The following is a 17,450-nucleotide window of genomic DNA, read 5'->3' as shown; positions in this document are numbered from 1 at the left end:
CGATTACTTTAAGCCAAACACTGATAAGGGAGGATAAAATGAGTTTTAGGTTACACACCATAAGTCCTTTGATAAATAGAAAGTTCAATACTGGAAAACTTTCAAAGATCAATTACTTTTTACAATAAAAGATCTAATAGAAATGATCTTAATGTGTCGCCTAATTTTAGTGTTTCTTTTTTAAATTTCACTATGGGTAAAGAATTTAATTGGCTACAAGAAGTGAATTAATGTCACAAGATGTATTGGAACCACTGTGGCCAGACCTCCAAAGGTCTTCAATGAAAACATATCAACTTACTTCAATATAACTAATATAATCAAACCTGTCTTTTCAAACCTTTACAAACATTTATTTTACATCTAAAACTGGGTCTTCAACAATTTTTAAATGTTTATATATATCATTGTTTTTTTATCTTGTATCACTTTTTCTTATGCCATAATCAGAGGTGTGGAAATATCAAAATTGTTTTCTTGTCAACAAGCAAATTTATTTCTAAATCCAATATTATCCAATAATATGCAAGACATCAAGTTTTCAAATCAAGAGAATTCTATTTAGCAAGCAAAGAACCTTAAAAGATTCAACCACAATTCACTGAAGCAGATAGAAAATACACAGGCTGCGTTTAGTGGTTTTTTATAATGAACATCAAATTAAATATGCACAATTCAAGTAAACCTTGAAATTTATCATAAAAAATTTACAAGTTATGGAAAAGAATATCATTTTCAGGTAATTGAGTTTTAAAAAGTCTTATCATTTTGATGTTTAAATTTTCCAACTATACTGCCATGTCTTCTTTCAACTGGATTTCTGTTATACAACATCTACACATGTAACAGAACTGTTGTTATTATACAAATTTGTGTTAAGCTAAGGTCCTATAGAATACTATACATTAAAAAATCTGCTTACATTTAAAGCTACAACTTCACAAATAAATATTTCGGCCTCAAATAAAACCCATTGATATTCTTAACAACAATTTAAGCGAGCACAAAATAAGCCAGCATTGACTGAGCACTACACTGTATATCAAGGCTTTTGATGTATCTGTGAGATTCATACACACAATCTCAATAATACATTAGCAAATTGTCGCTGTCGTTCTCAAACCTCGTAGCTCCAAAATGTTCAAACAATTTTTTTCGTCTTTTCCGAATATATGAAGTCTGGTGCGTGTTTTGTGCTATATCTCGTAGCTCTACGCCAATCAGAGCCCTTGAAAAAGCCACGGAACGAAATGTTGTAGAATGATTGTTGGCTTTTATTCCGGCGAAAAGTCGCAGCGATGTCATTACACCTATAGGTACGTAATTTCGTTTGGACAAATTTGACAAAAATGTTTTAATATTTGCAGCTATGAGGTTTCCTATCAGGACGAATTTTCGTACCTCATAAAAATGACAAAACTGTGGTGACAAAATATCATAGCTACCATTTCTGAATACCAGTATGACTTATCAGTATGACTTAGGGGTCTACGGCTTATACCGTATTTTGCAGCTTCCTTTGTTTGGTATTTTTACAGAATTTCAATTTCTAAAACATCGTTATAAAAAAATGTGACGGTTTTTTCTCTCTCCTGAAAAATTGGCATTTTATAGCTACGAGGTTTGAGAACGACGGCGACGAAATGAAAAATATATTTGAGCCATGCTCTGGGAAAAATGGGCGCCATGCATGTGCGTAATGTGTTGTCCAAAAATGGGCGCCATGCATGTGCGTAAAGTGTTATCCAAAAATGGGCGCCATGCATGTGCGTAATGTGTTGTCCAAAAATGGGCGCCATGCATGTGCGTAATGTGTTGTCCAAAAATGGGCGCCATGCATGTGCGTAATGTGTTGTCCAAGATTAACACTTTCCTCCGAGACTGGATGTTAGTTTACAAGGGACTTTCTTTAACCCTTTACCCCATAAAAGCAAAGTGAAAATGGCTTTTGCCACCAGCATAAAACCCGAACTGCCTGCGAGTAACTCACAGTCTGTTGAGGTTTTATGCTGATTGCTGCTCATCAGTATCTATAGGCTGGAAATAAAGCCTTTAAAACTTGAATTTAGTAAAAAGATCTTTAATTAAATGTAACTTTCTAAGAGACTACACATGCGTCAAAAAAGGTATCTTAAAAGTGGTAAAGGAAAAATTTCATAAAATGAAAAAGGGTTGTCTCTGTTACAAACATGAATCAAGCCTGGTTTTCCAGGAGTGATGCTCAGTTACAAAATTAAATGTGTCGTGTTCTGAGAAAATTGGGCTTAATGCATGTGCGAAGTGTAGTCCCAGATTAGCCTGTGCAGTCTGCACAGGCTAATCAGGGACGACACTTTCCGCTTTTATGGTATTTTTAGTTTCAAGGAAGTCCCTCCTTGCCGAAAATCAAGTTTAGGCGGAAAGTGTCGTTCCTGATTAGCCTGTGCGAACTGCACAGGCTAATCTGGGATGACACTTTACGCACATGCATTATGCCCAGTTTTGTCAGAACACGACACAAATGCAAATTGCTCTTAATAATAATTTCCCAATAAATAAGATTGTTTTAAACAATTGCGACCATAATATGTTTATACTTTTAGAATTTAAAACTCAAAAGCCCCATATTACTTTGCACTTATTGCAAACACTAGCAGCACTACAAAACAAAACATCTAGCATCTAAAATAAACTCAATTGGCAAGAGCGAAAATATTTATTTGTGATGATGCAATTGGCCCTAACATAGCTTCAAAACAACAAACAAATAACTATGACAGGGTTAGAAATTGTGTGCGATTGTATAAAAACATACAACTTTTCACAAAATTTCAAGCTCTGTCTTGATAAATCTAGCTTTAAAGATGACAACATGTCACTTATATTCCATTATTTAAACACAGACAATACATTTATAAATCACACCTTGAAGTTTTGAACTAAAGTGACAAAATGAGATTATACGGTATCAAGGATATGGTGCCCCACCCAAGGCAATCACAAGGTCCAGGGTTTGATCCTCACTAAGGCACAATTTTAAGACCTCCAAAGACACCATCTTATACCCAGGAAACAGACTCGAGTGTATCTCAATAAACCTTAGTAGGCTTTCAACACAATTTCGCAAAAATAAATTGTCAATTGAATAGGGAAGATATAATTAATTATTAAAATTGATAAGACTTTTCGGTTAGCAGTCATCCTTCATGATTCAATAGTCATTGGACACTAATGATGTTTAAATATTTATGAGTGAAAAACTATTCACACAAGACCTACCTTGCAGCTGTTGGATCTGTGCCTGTATTCCTCCTCCCCCTCCCTGACCCCCTTTCCTCCCCTTGTCGCCGGCGCCGCCCGGGGACATCGGGCCAGGACTGTCCCTGGGGCTCGCGCTGGCCGACAGAGAGGAGAGGGAACCCTCGCTGTTGTGTCGACTCATAGTTAACGTTATCTGTTGTGTTGGTAACTCTGCTCAGTTTCCGTTCGTTCGGCGTGGAACGGTCAAATACTCATGGTGAAATGATCATAAATACACTGCACTTCTAGAAATTTTGGTTAAAAGCGTTTTTTTGTTGTGTCACTACATCTGTCCTCTTGCTGATATGCCCTGCAAAAAACAAACACAGCATTTATAACTTCTTCACAAATACGTTCCCCAACGATAAATACTGAATACTTTCAGGTTAATAGTTTGCAATTGATTTAATCCAGTTTAAACAAATATTATGACAATTAACAATCATCATTATCCACTACAAATCCTGTCTATTAATCCCATGTTATTGTAATTTCACCAGTTGGATATTATTTTGATATTCAAACAGTACGGAATATTTCAAATAAAAAATCCTGCATTTATTTTATAACTACACCAGGTGTTTTATGCCTTCTTTTGCAGTCACAATTATTTATCACAGACACTTCAGTGTTTTACAACATTCTAACAAACAACACTTGTAAATACAATGACAAAGACTGCCTCAAAATTATTTGTACTTGGGGGACATAGATAAATACCAGTTCTTGGGGACATTGCTACATGTAAATACCAGTTATAATTGACTTAATTATATTGGATGAAAATCATGTAAGTTTGCTTGCCCCAACCTAAAAACTGGGCAGATGTTGGTAGTGGAAAAAAAATCAGCTAAAAGACATACCCCTGCCAATACAAGAATAAACCAATAAAATTGCACTGATAACATGGCCAGTATGGGACTAAAAACAAGAGCTGTCAGAGGACAGCGCCCTCGACTATTTGAGTGCTTGACAGTATAACGTAAGCCATCATGGGGAAATTGTTCATATTTAATAATTTATTAGACGATCTTTCAAAAATAAAAAAGGAAAAACAAGAGCTGTCACCATAGGATGACTTATGCCCCCTATAAACGCTTGATAGAAGTTATGAGCTTTTTTCGAAACCTAAACACAGATTTCCAAACCTAAACGCGGACCCTAAGTTCAAGGTCAATGTCACAGGGGTCAAAATTTGTGTGCGTATGGAAAGGCCTTGTTCATATACACATGCATACCAAATATGAAGGTTATATCTCAAGGGACATAGAAGTTATGAGCTTTTTCGAAACCTAAACGCACATTTCGAAACCTAAACGCCGACCCTAAGTTCAAGGTCAAGGTCACAGGGGTAAAAATTTTTGGGCGTATGGAAAGGCCTTGTCCATATACACATGCATACCAAATATGAAGGTTATATCTCAAGGGAAATAGAAGTTATGAGCATTTTTCGAAACCTAAACGCAAAGTTTGACGGAAAGACAGACAGACAGACGGACAGCGGACAGTCCGATCACTTTATGCCACCTTTTCTTCGAAAAGGTGCCATACAAAAAAAAATTGGGAGGGGGGGGTTGAGAGGGGGTATAATATGGGGTGTGGTCATTTATTAGATGATCTTTCAAAAATAAAAAAAGGAAAAAAAAAAATTTGGGGGGGGGGGGGGGGGGGGTAAGTGTTGTTTTGTCAAAGTAATAATAAAATGTGATCATAAATAAAGAAGTTATGGCAATTTAAGCAAAATGTTCAATTATCTAAGTATAAAAGGGGCCATAATTATGTAAAATGCTTGATACAGTGGTCTGCTGTTGTTTATAGGTTGGGGTCATGTTGGTAAACAAGTATGCAAAAAATAAAAGCAATATGTCAAAGGATATAGGAAATATTTGGGGTAGTACGCAAACTTTAACATAGATTTATCAATAACAAGGGCTGTTTGTAAAACATGCATGCCCCATATAGGCTGTCAGTTGTAGTGGCAGCCATTGTGTGAATACGTTTTTTTGTCACTGTGACCTTGACCTTTGACCAAGTGACCTGAAAATCAATAGGGGTCATCTGCCAGTCATGATCAATGTACCTATGAAGTTTCATGATCCTAGGCCTAATTATTCTTGAGTTATCATCAGAAAACCATTTTACTGTTTCGGGTCACCGTGACCTTGACCGTTGACCTAGTGACCTGAAAATCAATAGGGGTCATCTGTTAGTCATGATCAATGTACCTATGAAGTTTCATGATCCGAGGCATAAGCGTTCTTGAGTTATCATCCGGAAACCATTTTACTATTTCGGGTCACCGTGACCTTGACCTTTGACCTAGTGACCTCAAAATCAATAGGGGTCATCTGCGAGTCATGATCAATGTACCTATGAACTTTCATGATCCTAGGCCTAAGAGTTCTTGAGTTATCATCCGGAAACCATCTGGTGGACGGACCGACTGACCGACCGACATGTGCAAAACAATATACCCCCTCTTCTTCGAAGGGGGGCATAATATGCATATTCTAAGTATAAAAGGGGCAATAATTCTGTCAAAATGCTTGATACAGTTTTCTGCTCTTGTTTATAGGTTGGGGTCGTGATGGTAAACAAGTATGCAAAATATGAAAGCAATATGTCAAGGGACATTGAAAATATTCGGGCAAGTACGCAAACTTTAACATTTGCTGCATATTCTAAGTGGAAAAGGGGCCATAATTATGACAAAATGCTTGATAGAGTTGTCTGCTCTTGTTTATAGGCTGGGGTCATGTTGGTAAACAAGTATGCAAAATATGAAAGCAATATGTCAAGGGACAATGAAAATAATTCGGGTAGTACGAAAACTTTAACATTTGCATGCTAATGGAAACGGAAATGGAAACGCCGACTCCAGGGTCAGTAGGATAGCTCCACTATATATATTTCATATATAATAGTCGAACTAAAAAATAGACTCTGCCTAAAGCAGATAAATTTTCGAACACTATTTTGAAAAACACTAACGATTAAAATTGTCAATTTCATAGTTGTAACATCAGCCCAGTAACAATACTGATTTGAATTCAACAAATGAACAACGTTATATTATAACATCTTGTAGCTTTTTATAACCTAAGCTAAGCCTGTTTAATTGCACTCAAACAAGATTTATACACAGATTGTTGTTATAAATATTATTAATCTATTTACATGATGCATGCATAAGTTAAGTTTGAAAAGTGTGATTTATGGAAATATGATTTAATCTTGACATTTTTATTATACATTCTCAAGTATTAAAAACTTCAAGCTGAAAAAGAATTTTAACAAAATAATCATATGTTCTTAATTAAGACAAACATTATGACTTCTTCGCTTCACTTCACTTAGCCGTAGTCTGAACTACCGTTGGGGTACCACATGTGACTTGGAAACCAGCTCTCTCCATCCTCTTGACTTTTAGACAGTCACAATGCTTCATTAAGTCTCAAACCAGTCCATTTTGTGATAATATCTTCCCATCATTTCCTTTGTCTGCCTCTCTTCCTCCCTCCCTGAACTGTGCCTTGTAGCACTGTCTTGGCAAGCCCAGATGCTAGTGAGACATTCCCATACCACTTTGGCTTCTGACTTTTGACTGTGGACAGCAGATCTTAGTGGGGCCCAATGACTTTCTTGCCTCTGTTTTGGACTTCCTTGTTGGTGATGTGGTCTTTGAAGGAAATGCAGAGGAGTCTTCATACGTTTTTTATTTTCATGGTCTGTATACTTCTCTGCACTGTAAGTGTCCATGACTGGCAGGTGTACACAATATGGACATGACTAGGGCGCACATCAGTCTGATGTTTTAGCTGAGGGCTATGTTTCTTTCCATCCAGATGGTCTAAAGTTTTGTGAGTGCTGCTGTGGTTTGTGCGATGAGTAATTCAGGCTGGATCCTGCATCCGTGACAATTGCTGCCAGGTATTTAAAGCTGTTGACGGTTTCTTTTTTTTTTGTCACAGACCCTTATGTAATTGCTGATGCCGTTGGCATTGCTGGACATCAGTTTGGTTTTCTCTGCACTGATCTGCAACACGAAGAATGTGGAGTTTTTGTTCAGTCACTCCACTAGGTTGTTTCACTCTTTTTGGCTTCCGGCTAGACCACCTATGTCATCGGCAAAAGGTGTGATTGTTCTGCCGTGAGTTCTTACTGTCCCCCCTCATGGACTAACAAGGCGTCAGTCATGAGAGGTATTAGAGGGTTAGAAAGAGCAAGCAGCCTCATCTCACTCTGTGGTGTTGAACCAGTCCCCTATGCTGCTGTGAAAGTAGATAGCACTGATGTCTTTGTCATAGAGGTGTTTGATGACTCAAGTCAGGTTTGCGTTGATGTTGTACAGCCTCATGGTACCCCACATTGCCGCATGCCATCATGACTTTACTTAATGTTTTAAAGTTTCAACTTGTCATTAGTGTTTAAAAGTGTGCATACCAATTACAAGCAAAACTTAACATGAGCCACATGAGATTCATTATAAAAATCTAAATTACTTCACTATTGAGTTGCATACACATGTACACCTATTTACACTTTCCTAACAAGATGTGTTTGCGAAACACAATGTCCCCCTATATGACGTTTGACCTTGTAGGATGACCTTGACCTTGACCCTTTACCACTCAAAATGTGCAGCTCCATGAGATACACATGCATTTCAAATATAAAATTGCTAGCTTCAATATTGCAGAAGTGACATTACATGAGCAATTTTGACCCATATATTTGACCTTGAAGGATGACCTTGACCTTGACCTTGATCTTTCACCACTCAAAATGTGCAGCTCCATGAGATACACATGCATGCCGAATATCAAGTTGCTATCTTCAATATTGCAAAAGTATTCATAAAATTAGCGATTTGGGCCACATATATTTGACCTCTGACCTTGAAGGATGACCTTGACCTTTCACCACTCAAAATGTGCAGCTCCATGAGATACACATGCATGCCAAATATCAAGTTGCTATCTTCAATATTGCAAAAGTACTCATAAAATGAGCGATTTTGGCCACATATATTTGACATCTGACCTTGAAGGATGACCTTGACCTTGACCTTTCACCACTCAAATTGTGCAGCTCCATGAGATACACATGCATGCCAAATATCAAGTTGCTATCTTGAATATTGAAATACTGCAAAAGTGTACATTAAATGAGCGATTTTGACCCACATATTTGACCTTTGACCTTGACCTTGACCTTTCACCACTCAAAATGTGCAGCTCCATGAGATACATATGCATGCCAAATATCAAGTTCCTATCTTCAATATTGCAAAAGTTATTGCAAATGTTAAAGTTGGCGCAAACCAACCAACCAACCAACAGACCAACCAACCAACAGACCAACAGACAGGGCAAAAACAATATGTCACCCACTTCTATAGTGGGGGACATAAAAATAAAAAGAAGCATACAGCTAAATTATTTTTCATGATGCACTTACCATCACCTCGGGCTAAAGAGTTTCTGTTATATACTGAAAAGTGTCTTAAACTAATCTTAACACTTGGATTTGAATACTTGAATCAAACTTGTTCAATTGAAGATTTTATTTGAATGGATGGTAGTTTTTAAACAGATAAATCATATATAAGGAAGATCTTCACAGAGTTTGCCTTTTGAAGATAGTTATTTAATGTTTTAAATTAATAAATTTCAACATCAGAAAAAAACTCCAGTATAAAACAAGAATAAAACTTAAGAAAGAAAAGTTTACCCAAAAGGAATTCAAACTAATAACCATTGGATTAAAAAGCTATTGTCCTAACCCTGCGGCAATCTTGGCCATTTCCTTTATTCATGCATTTTATATTTAACAAAATATAATGCAAAAAAGTGAAGCAATTCAAATTATTATTCGTATGAAAATCGTTATAATTTTAATATTTTCTAATGATTACCCTACTTTTTCACCTTTTATTTTGTTAATCTGAGACAAAAAGATAGAAAATTGTCAATTCACCAATCTGTAAACAAAATCTTTTAATCTGTGGAAAATAAAATGGCAAGTGGCAAATAAAATGTTTAAAGCTATCATAATTTGTTGTTCAATTCTTTTTCATTAAATCTAAACGTATTTAAAATACTGATCAGATTAAATTGCCTTAATGTTTTGTTTTAAATATTTCATAAATGCAGTGTACCAGATTAAATTTCCAGTGTAATAAAGTAAAAAAGATATTGCTGCTTTTGTGAAGCATGATTTAACCACAACAGTGTTGTTGAAACCGATGTGTTACTTTACAAAATACCTCGTACAGTGATGTATGTAAAAATTATGCGCACACAAATAGCTGCACAGACTACATCACAACATTCAGTTTATATCTCATTGGTTAATCAACCTGTATTGAAATGTTGATGTCCTATATACCCTATCAAACAAACTCCTCATACATATTTGAATTCCATTCCCAAGTCGCTAACTTTTTATGAAAGAATTAACGATAAAAACAATTTTGATTTGCTGCCAATTTATAATAAGGTATGCAAGCCGTTAAGTGTAAAGGGAGCTTTGACTTTACTGGCTCATTAAATACAATCATATTTAACCTGCCTAGTAGCAAATTGAATGTCAACACTATATTAAAGTAAATTTACTTTGATCATCAAATTACATTTATCAATCAAATAATTATCATAACAATCAATAACCACACAATAACAGACCACTTTTAAGGCAATTTTTAGGAATGAATACATTTTTTATTAATTTTGGGCTTGTTCTCTGATCATGCATGTATACATGTGCATTTTTTCTTTTATTAACCCAAAGCTGTAGGGTTAATACAAAATAATTTTATTGGCATCAAGCAAGCAAAAGGGGTCAAATGGCATGGGCAGCCAGCATAGCTCAAGCTCAGCCTGCGCAATTGCACCCATTTTCACAAGACTTCATTCAAACTTTGTAAAAGCTTCTCAGTTGCATTTTCTTTTTTTCAATGGATTTTCACCTTTACTATGGTAACAAGGCCCCACTTATTGGAAATCATGTTCTTGGAAATAAACAAAAGTATGGTGAAAGACAGAAACCGAGATTTTGTTGCTTTTATCTGATAAACATGTAATAGTTATTGTTTTATACTAAACTAAACTATGTCGAAAGTATAACATAGCAAATAAATAAATGATATTAATTAACTTTATGTACAACACTCTTACATGTGTCCCAGGGTAGTATGCCCTTAAGTTCAGCCCCAACATTTGCTCAAATTTAGCCGCTCAAAAGCAACAATGCATTTATTAGTAACTGAATGCTTCACACTACAGAACATATAAGTCCAGTGGATATGAATTGATGATAAGGTATATTTTTCAAAAAAACATCCAAACAATTAATATGGTGGTAAACTAAGGTATATCAATTTACTAACTAAAACATTTTGTAAATAATGAACCCATTTAAGTAAAATGTACTGTTTATTTTTAAAGAGCACTGACATGTGAAAGTGTTCACCATTATCTGAAGTTATCGCTCAATCTACATTGCCACCTTTTTACATGAAACAATAGATCACAAAACGACAGCACATTACTTTAAATACTTAATGAGCTGTTCTCACGTTTTAAATTCAATGGACAAGTACATTTCAACACTCTACTTGACATTGCGGAGTTGTGAAGTAGCCTCAATGGGTAAACTTAGATCCATGTTGGCTCCATACTATACTTATAATCAATATCTCAGCTTCTTTTCATGACATGATTATCGACTAAAAAGGTGTCTTTCTATAAACATTTTGATGAAAAGTATCCATTTCAATCTAAAACATTGACTTTAGCCACCTGAATTTTTATTACTGTTCTGCAAAATTTCTGTCATATTTCCAAGTCCTCCCAAAAATATTAGTTTTGAGAATAATGAGAACCCTCACATTAGCTCTTAAAATGCTATCATGTTCATATAAATCAAAACACAGCAACACCAAAGTCTGTACATAACCTTATCCATATGTAGAAGCTGCCTGTGTATTCACACCATATCAGCAATAAAAACTTGATCTTGCAGTTAAATGACTCTGGATTTTGTCCAAAGTTTTAACAGTTAAATGGGCATGAAACATAATCCCTGCATTCCAGGACCTTAAGAGCAGTTGTGCAGTAAGAATGAGTTGTAAAACTTAGAGATCAGCCTTATTACTTATTAGCTTATCAATAACTATAACCAAGTGAGCATTACACTGACCAGCGGGTCAATAATACTTACCTTGAGTGACAATAACCGGGCCTTGTTCAAACATTCAAACAATGGGACAGGTTAATTGTGGTCTTGCAATGATACTTGTTGCTTGAAGAACAGATTGTTTAAATTAGTGCTATGAAACCTTAAAGATTATACCAAAGTCCCAAGATAGTGCTGAAACAGTATACTGGTATATCCCATACATATCACAGAACATTTTTTGCATATCTCACAGTCACTGCAAAACGATTATTGCAAAACCAGTAGGAACATCTTACTCTAACTTTTTTGATTGCGTGCCCATAAAACCAATTTGAAATAACAAAATTTAATTAAAAACATATATCAGCGTGCAGTAAAAAACCCGAAGACAGCCTTTTTAACCCTTTACCACTTAGATACGTATTTTTACACCTTTGTAGTCCCTCAGAAAGTTGAATTTAATTTAAGAACTTTCTTACAAGATTCATGTTTTAAAGGCTTCATTTCCAACCCTTAGGTACAGCTGATAAACAGCAAACAGCATAAAACCTTAACAGACTGCGAGTATCTCGCAGGCTGTTCTGGTTTTATGCTGTTTGCACAGCGTCATTTTCACTTTGCTTCTGAATAAGAAAGGGTTAAAGTCTATTATACAGAGTCATGGCATTTGAAGGAAGTCTAAAGTACAGGAGATCCATAATAAATGAATACACAATTAACTAAGAAGTCACAAAGTAAAATATGAAATACAAAAGCTTTATCCAAAGGCACTTTACCAGAAGTATACTGTACACGTTAAAACATCAAGGTGTGATGACTGAGATTTAAAAGCAATCATTCTTGTACAAACTTTTTGAAATTACCAATATATTGCAAATAAATGGTTTGAGGTCTGGCAATATATTGCAATTAGGGGTTGTGCCATGTTTTTGCAGCCATGTCCCATATGGCTTGACAAAAGTGGTAGAACAAAATTAGCAGAAAATCTTTAATCTCAGTATTTTACTGACTAAAATTTCTTTCAAAATATGCAATATCTTAATAATAATTAGAAACTTTAAAAGCAAAAGACTCCGGTACACTCTCAAAACAGATACACTATCTGTTTTACAAGTGAAGGATTTAGCTGTGAACCAGGAGAAATAAAAAAGTAATTACATTGATAGAACATGGATTTATAATTTCACGTTGGTATTACTCAAGGATAAAATTGTCAAGAGTGCCAAGATAACATTCTGTGACCTGTTTTTCGATTATATAAAAAATTGGAGCCACAATATGGAAAACATGCTGATCTCAGCCTTATCAAACCCTGCGATCGAATCCTTTATACGCAAACTTTCTTATCAAAATAAATTTCACCTTAACTTTTCAAACTGCAAACCACAACATGCAAAATTTGTGAACAGAATTTTTAAAATCAATATTGCCACCTCTACTTATCTTATTTGAATATTGAATGAAAGTGAATTCCATGTATATTGGATCAACTGTTGTAAGTGTTGAAGGTTTATAAAAGCAGTCAGGCCTGGTTTAAATCTTATTACATTGAAACATACATGCACAAGTAAAAACTGTATGCACTGTCATTGAACAGTACTAACTATAATATTTCATCTTATACTACATACTTTTCTTTTACCGGTAATTTTCTTTCTGACATATTAAACTGTATGCCATATTTTACCAGAAGAGGACCAGAAATAAAGACATGTATGAACATGAGTAAAAATATTGCCATTATATGGGAAATACTCTCATATATGATCATATAACCTTAAATTTAATGTCTTCTTATGCAAAATTTCACCATCATTATACATGGTATTATTGTTTGCTGCATTAAATTACACAAAAATATATATTTCCAAAATTTGTTTCCATAAAACAAAACTTGAGCATAATTATTATAGTTTTGTTCTGATATGAAAATATATGCACAAAATAATTTTTAAAAAGTCAAAATGTTCAATTAAAAAATGTACATAAAGTTCTGAGACAGTCCATCAGCTACACAAACAAAACAGTATAATTTATCTTAATAACTTGCATGTGGGCACATAACACTTGTAGCTTTTAAGTTTAAATACAACAAGTGTATCTGACATATGCAAACATCATAACACTGTTGCTTGCATATGTTAACCTAAAAGAGTATGTAAAATGTTTGCTGTATATAGTGGCTAATAAGAAATGACAATAGGCCACGACTTTTATATTTCTTGGTTTACAAAACCGCCGACCCTAATTTTTGGAAAATGGGAAAAAAAAATAAAATCGGAAAATCGTCTTTTTTTTAAATATTTTATTCCCGACCGCACTTCAAAATGAGCGAAATGAGAAAAAAAACGATCCGGTTTGAGTACGGTTGCGAATAAAATCAAGTAAGTACAATCAACGATTGGTTCACATATATTGCAGAGATCGGGATATTTTTCAATGTGACACATTATGTACCAGTCCTTTTATGGGCACTTCTCAAAATTTATTTCGGGTAAAAATTACAGACAATAAGAAAATCAGCGTCAGTCAAATGTCGACCCCATCAAAATTTATTTCCGTGTCTGTGAGGCAAATATATTGTTTAACATGTTAATTATATTAAACAAACCCGATAGTATTTGATAATAAGTATAAATAATCCAATAAAACACTGCCATTATTTACGATATATGTGTTTAGGAATTTTGTAAACACGTCCGCCATAGTTTATAGGAACTGTACAGAAAGTTTGGAAATCGGAACAAATCGGTATATCTCGGAAAATCATTGATAAATGTATTTGTCGTTTCAATGCTTAGGGCCGAGTAATTTCGGCAAATCGGAACTCAACTTGTGTAAAACACTAGCTCAATTAACCGTTAAACTCCGCCTCCGTTCTCTGCAAAAGATTCGAAGGCGGAGCTATGCACGTGCTTTTATTAAATTGGAGGATTGCAATTGAGAAACAAACACACGATTGGTTCGGCATGTTGATTGCTAGACAAAGGAAGCCAATTTTTTCGGCGCGAAATTTGTCGCTTTATTGCTTCCGACAGAAAGCGGCTTTCCTTTGATGACGTCAAACTGTCAATTCACACAGACTGCACATTTTCGGAAGACTTTAACTGACTCCTTGTTTACAATTCCAGTAAAAAAAACACTTGCTAACATTAAACTTTGGATTAAATTATCAAAATAAAGCAAAAGCGAAGTTGACAAATATGATTAAATTAATTCGCGTCAGTTCAAATAAGACGTTTTGCGTTGTAAATCAACGAGTTTTCATGACAACAACAACTTTGACAAACATTACCGCGACGACGCATGGATCGATCTACCTCGATTTTTTTTTCATGTACGATCTCATAAGTCGAGTAAGAGCAAACACATACCGGGTAATTTGTGTATGAGTAGTTTATCTTATATAAGATTTATGCAACGGGCATCGCATTGCGTAATGGTGCGCATCCAATTATGGAAATGAAGCGCAGTTTTTCGTTTTAATGGGAGAAGAACGCATGTCATGTAATGGAGTGTTTAAAATTGCCTGATGTTACATAAGGTGCTGTTAGGACTCATTTCATTTGAAGATATAGATGTGTTTCATTGCATAATTTGATTTTTTGTCTCTGTGTTAAGGTTATAAAAGATATGTTGTCTTTGTTATGATGTTATTAGCATTAACTTTTTTTTCTAATGTTTTTTTTTTTTTTTTTTTTTCGACCGCCCGATGGACCATTTTCAAAATAATTTTTGTAAACCAATAAAAAAAAAAGTCGTGGCCATACATTACTATAATGTAAGAGGTGTTGCAACAGTTTTGTTAATTTTTTCCCCAATAATACATGTGTTTATTTTTAAAATGTGTCTGTAAATAATACTTAGAAATATTATGTGAACAATAAAATAAAAACAAAGGGGCACTGGCCTTTTTTTTATTTCCCATTGGGCAAAAGGAACTTTTGTATTAAAACTGCTAAATTTCTATGTTGTCAAACATAATCTATAATCACTATTTGAATAAATCTCATACTTTTGGACAGCATTATGACATGAAGGAAAAAGAAACCAAAACTCAAAAAATTTAAAATAATATAAGAACTAGATAACAACTACAATCTGGACGTTCCTACAAATCTGAAAGAGTGTTTCCTAAATAATGTGCTCATATTTAAGTATGACATCTAAATAATTTCTATGTTTCTATGTTGTTTCGTATTGCCATATCATAAATTGACATAATTACAACAGAAAAGATGAAAATAAATAAATCAAATTTTGCACAAACCCCTTTCCTTCAAATTAAATCTGCATAAACCAGAAAGTTTGGGAATTTATATGAAAACAAGTAGTTTGACATACAATATCCTAGTTACTATTAAGCATATTACTGGTAATAGGGTTGAAATATCCTCAATATATACTGTAACTGGCCCAAACACTTCTTAATTGTTACCAAATTTACTATATTACTATTTTGGGTGTTAACAATTATATGATCATAACAAATCTTAATTATGTTTAACTTCATTTTAACTTCTATTTAAAGCATAAGTATTATAAATAAAAGACAACAGATGTGCTTGTGTTTATAATAGTATTCAAAATAGAAAGAACAAAGAATGTAAAATATAATTACGTATAATATTGTTTTTATAAACAGAATCCTACCATGCATAATGTTTGTTTTCATATGCCAATTATTATGTTACATAAACTTAGCAATAGTAAACAATTACCATAGCTCATACTAACTCTGCTTCAACATATAATAATCCCTATTTTCAACACCAATAAATTGTTATTGATCCTATTGGGTTTCAATTTAACAGTGAAGCAACATGCACAAACTTGCAGCCTGTATACACACCTGTTTACGGGATGGAAATTTATAATAAATTCGACCTTAAACCCCTTTATTTTAAAGTGAACATAGTGAAAATCATATCGAATTATTTCTATAAATGTGGTATTAGTATTTTGTTTTTATGTATAAATCAGTCATATAGACGCCGGGTGACATGCGAAAAGTATCCGAATTTTAGACATTTCTGCGAGTTAGCAAAGTTTTTCAGAACTATAAGACACATTATTATTTCTTCGTGACTTTTTTACATGTATGTTTGCGTATCATGTAATACAATCGTACATAAAAACAATGAATTCAATATTTACTTAATGACACTGAAAACGAAAATAAACACCTACCATTGCGGACATATAGCCTATTAGCGCCAAAAGGCTTCTGTAGTGACGATTCGCTGTCAAGTACCAGCGCCGTCTATTAATAGAAAACAGGTACTTTTTGTAAACGGTAACTCTGTCTGCTAATTGGCTGGGACTAAATATCCGATACGAGTTGCCTTTCTTTGTCTTACTTAAAATGGGATACCTTCGTTAGCGTTCTCATTTATGTAAAAAATAATAAGAGCATAGATATGTTAACATTGTATACATAATTTGTTCCCTAAACACAAGATTACACACCGGAATTAACATGACAGACACTTATGTTTGCAAATATTGTTAATTTAGTCTTCATGTTTAGACACTTTTTTAGTAAAATGTAAAAGGAATTAAAGATAGAATTTGGTATATATTGAAGTATACAATTAAATGCAGAAAGAAGAAAAAGAACAGTTCATAAATAAAATCTCATATTTACACGGTTAGCTCTTTATACCTACTGTTTTTGGGAATGGTCATCATCGTCATCATCATCATCATCATTCCCTTGACTGGTATGGCCGTAAATGATGACAGACGACACAGAGATCCTCTGCCAGTCAGGTCTGTTATGGGCTGCTATTAGTGGCTCATCCACTGGGGCTTGATTGGTCATTGTCGGCTCAGGTACTACTTAAATGTACCCCAGGTACTCTTAAGTATACTTACATGTACCCTGGGTACAGAAAATATACTGAAACATACCCAGGAATTCTAACGCTAAATTGGTCGTTTTCCGCAATTTATTTTTGTTCAAATTAATTATGTTCATATGTATGTAA

General features: G+C 34.3%; 1 protein-coding gene across 1 annotated transcript in view; it reads right to left on the bottom strand.

Annotated features, from left to right (window-relative positions):
- The window catches only part of LOC127873263 (muscle-specific protein 300 kDa-like), a 106,603-nt gene extending 89,886 nt beyond the window's left edge, over positions 1-16,717 (bottom strand). The window contains 2 exon segments of the mRNA XM_052417037.1: positions 3,259-3,589; positions 16,651-16,717. Of these exon segments, the coding sequence (XP_052272997.1) occupies positions 3,259-3,421 (163 nt within the window). The 5' untranslated portion in view covers positions 3,422-3,589; positions 16,651-16,717.
- Between the last annotated feature and the right edge of the window lie 733 nt (positions 16,718-17,450).

Source organism: Dreissena polymorpha, chromosome 3 (assembly GCF_020536995.1).
Source record: "Dreissena polymorpha isolate Duluth1 chromosome 3, UMN_Dpol_1.0, whole genome shotgun sequence".
In the NCBI taxonomy this organism is placed as follows: Eukaryota; Metazoa; Mollusca; class Bivalvia; order Myida; family Dreissenidae; genus Dreissena; species Dreissena polymorpha.
The sequence above is the reverse complement of the archived record's forward strand: the minus strand, read 5'-3'. Positions and strand labels throughout refer to the sequence as shown.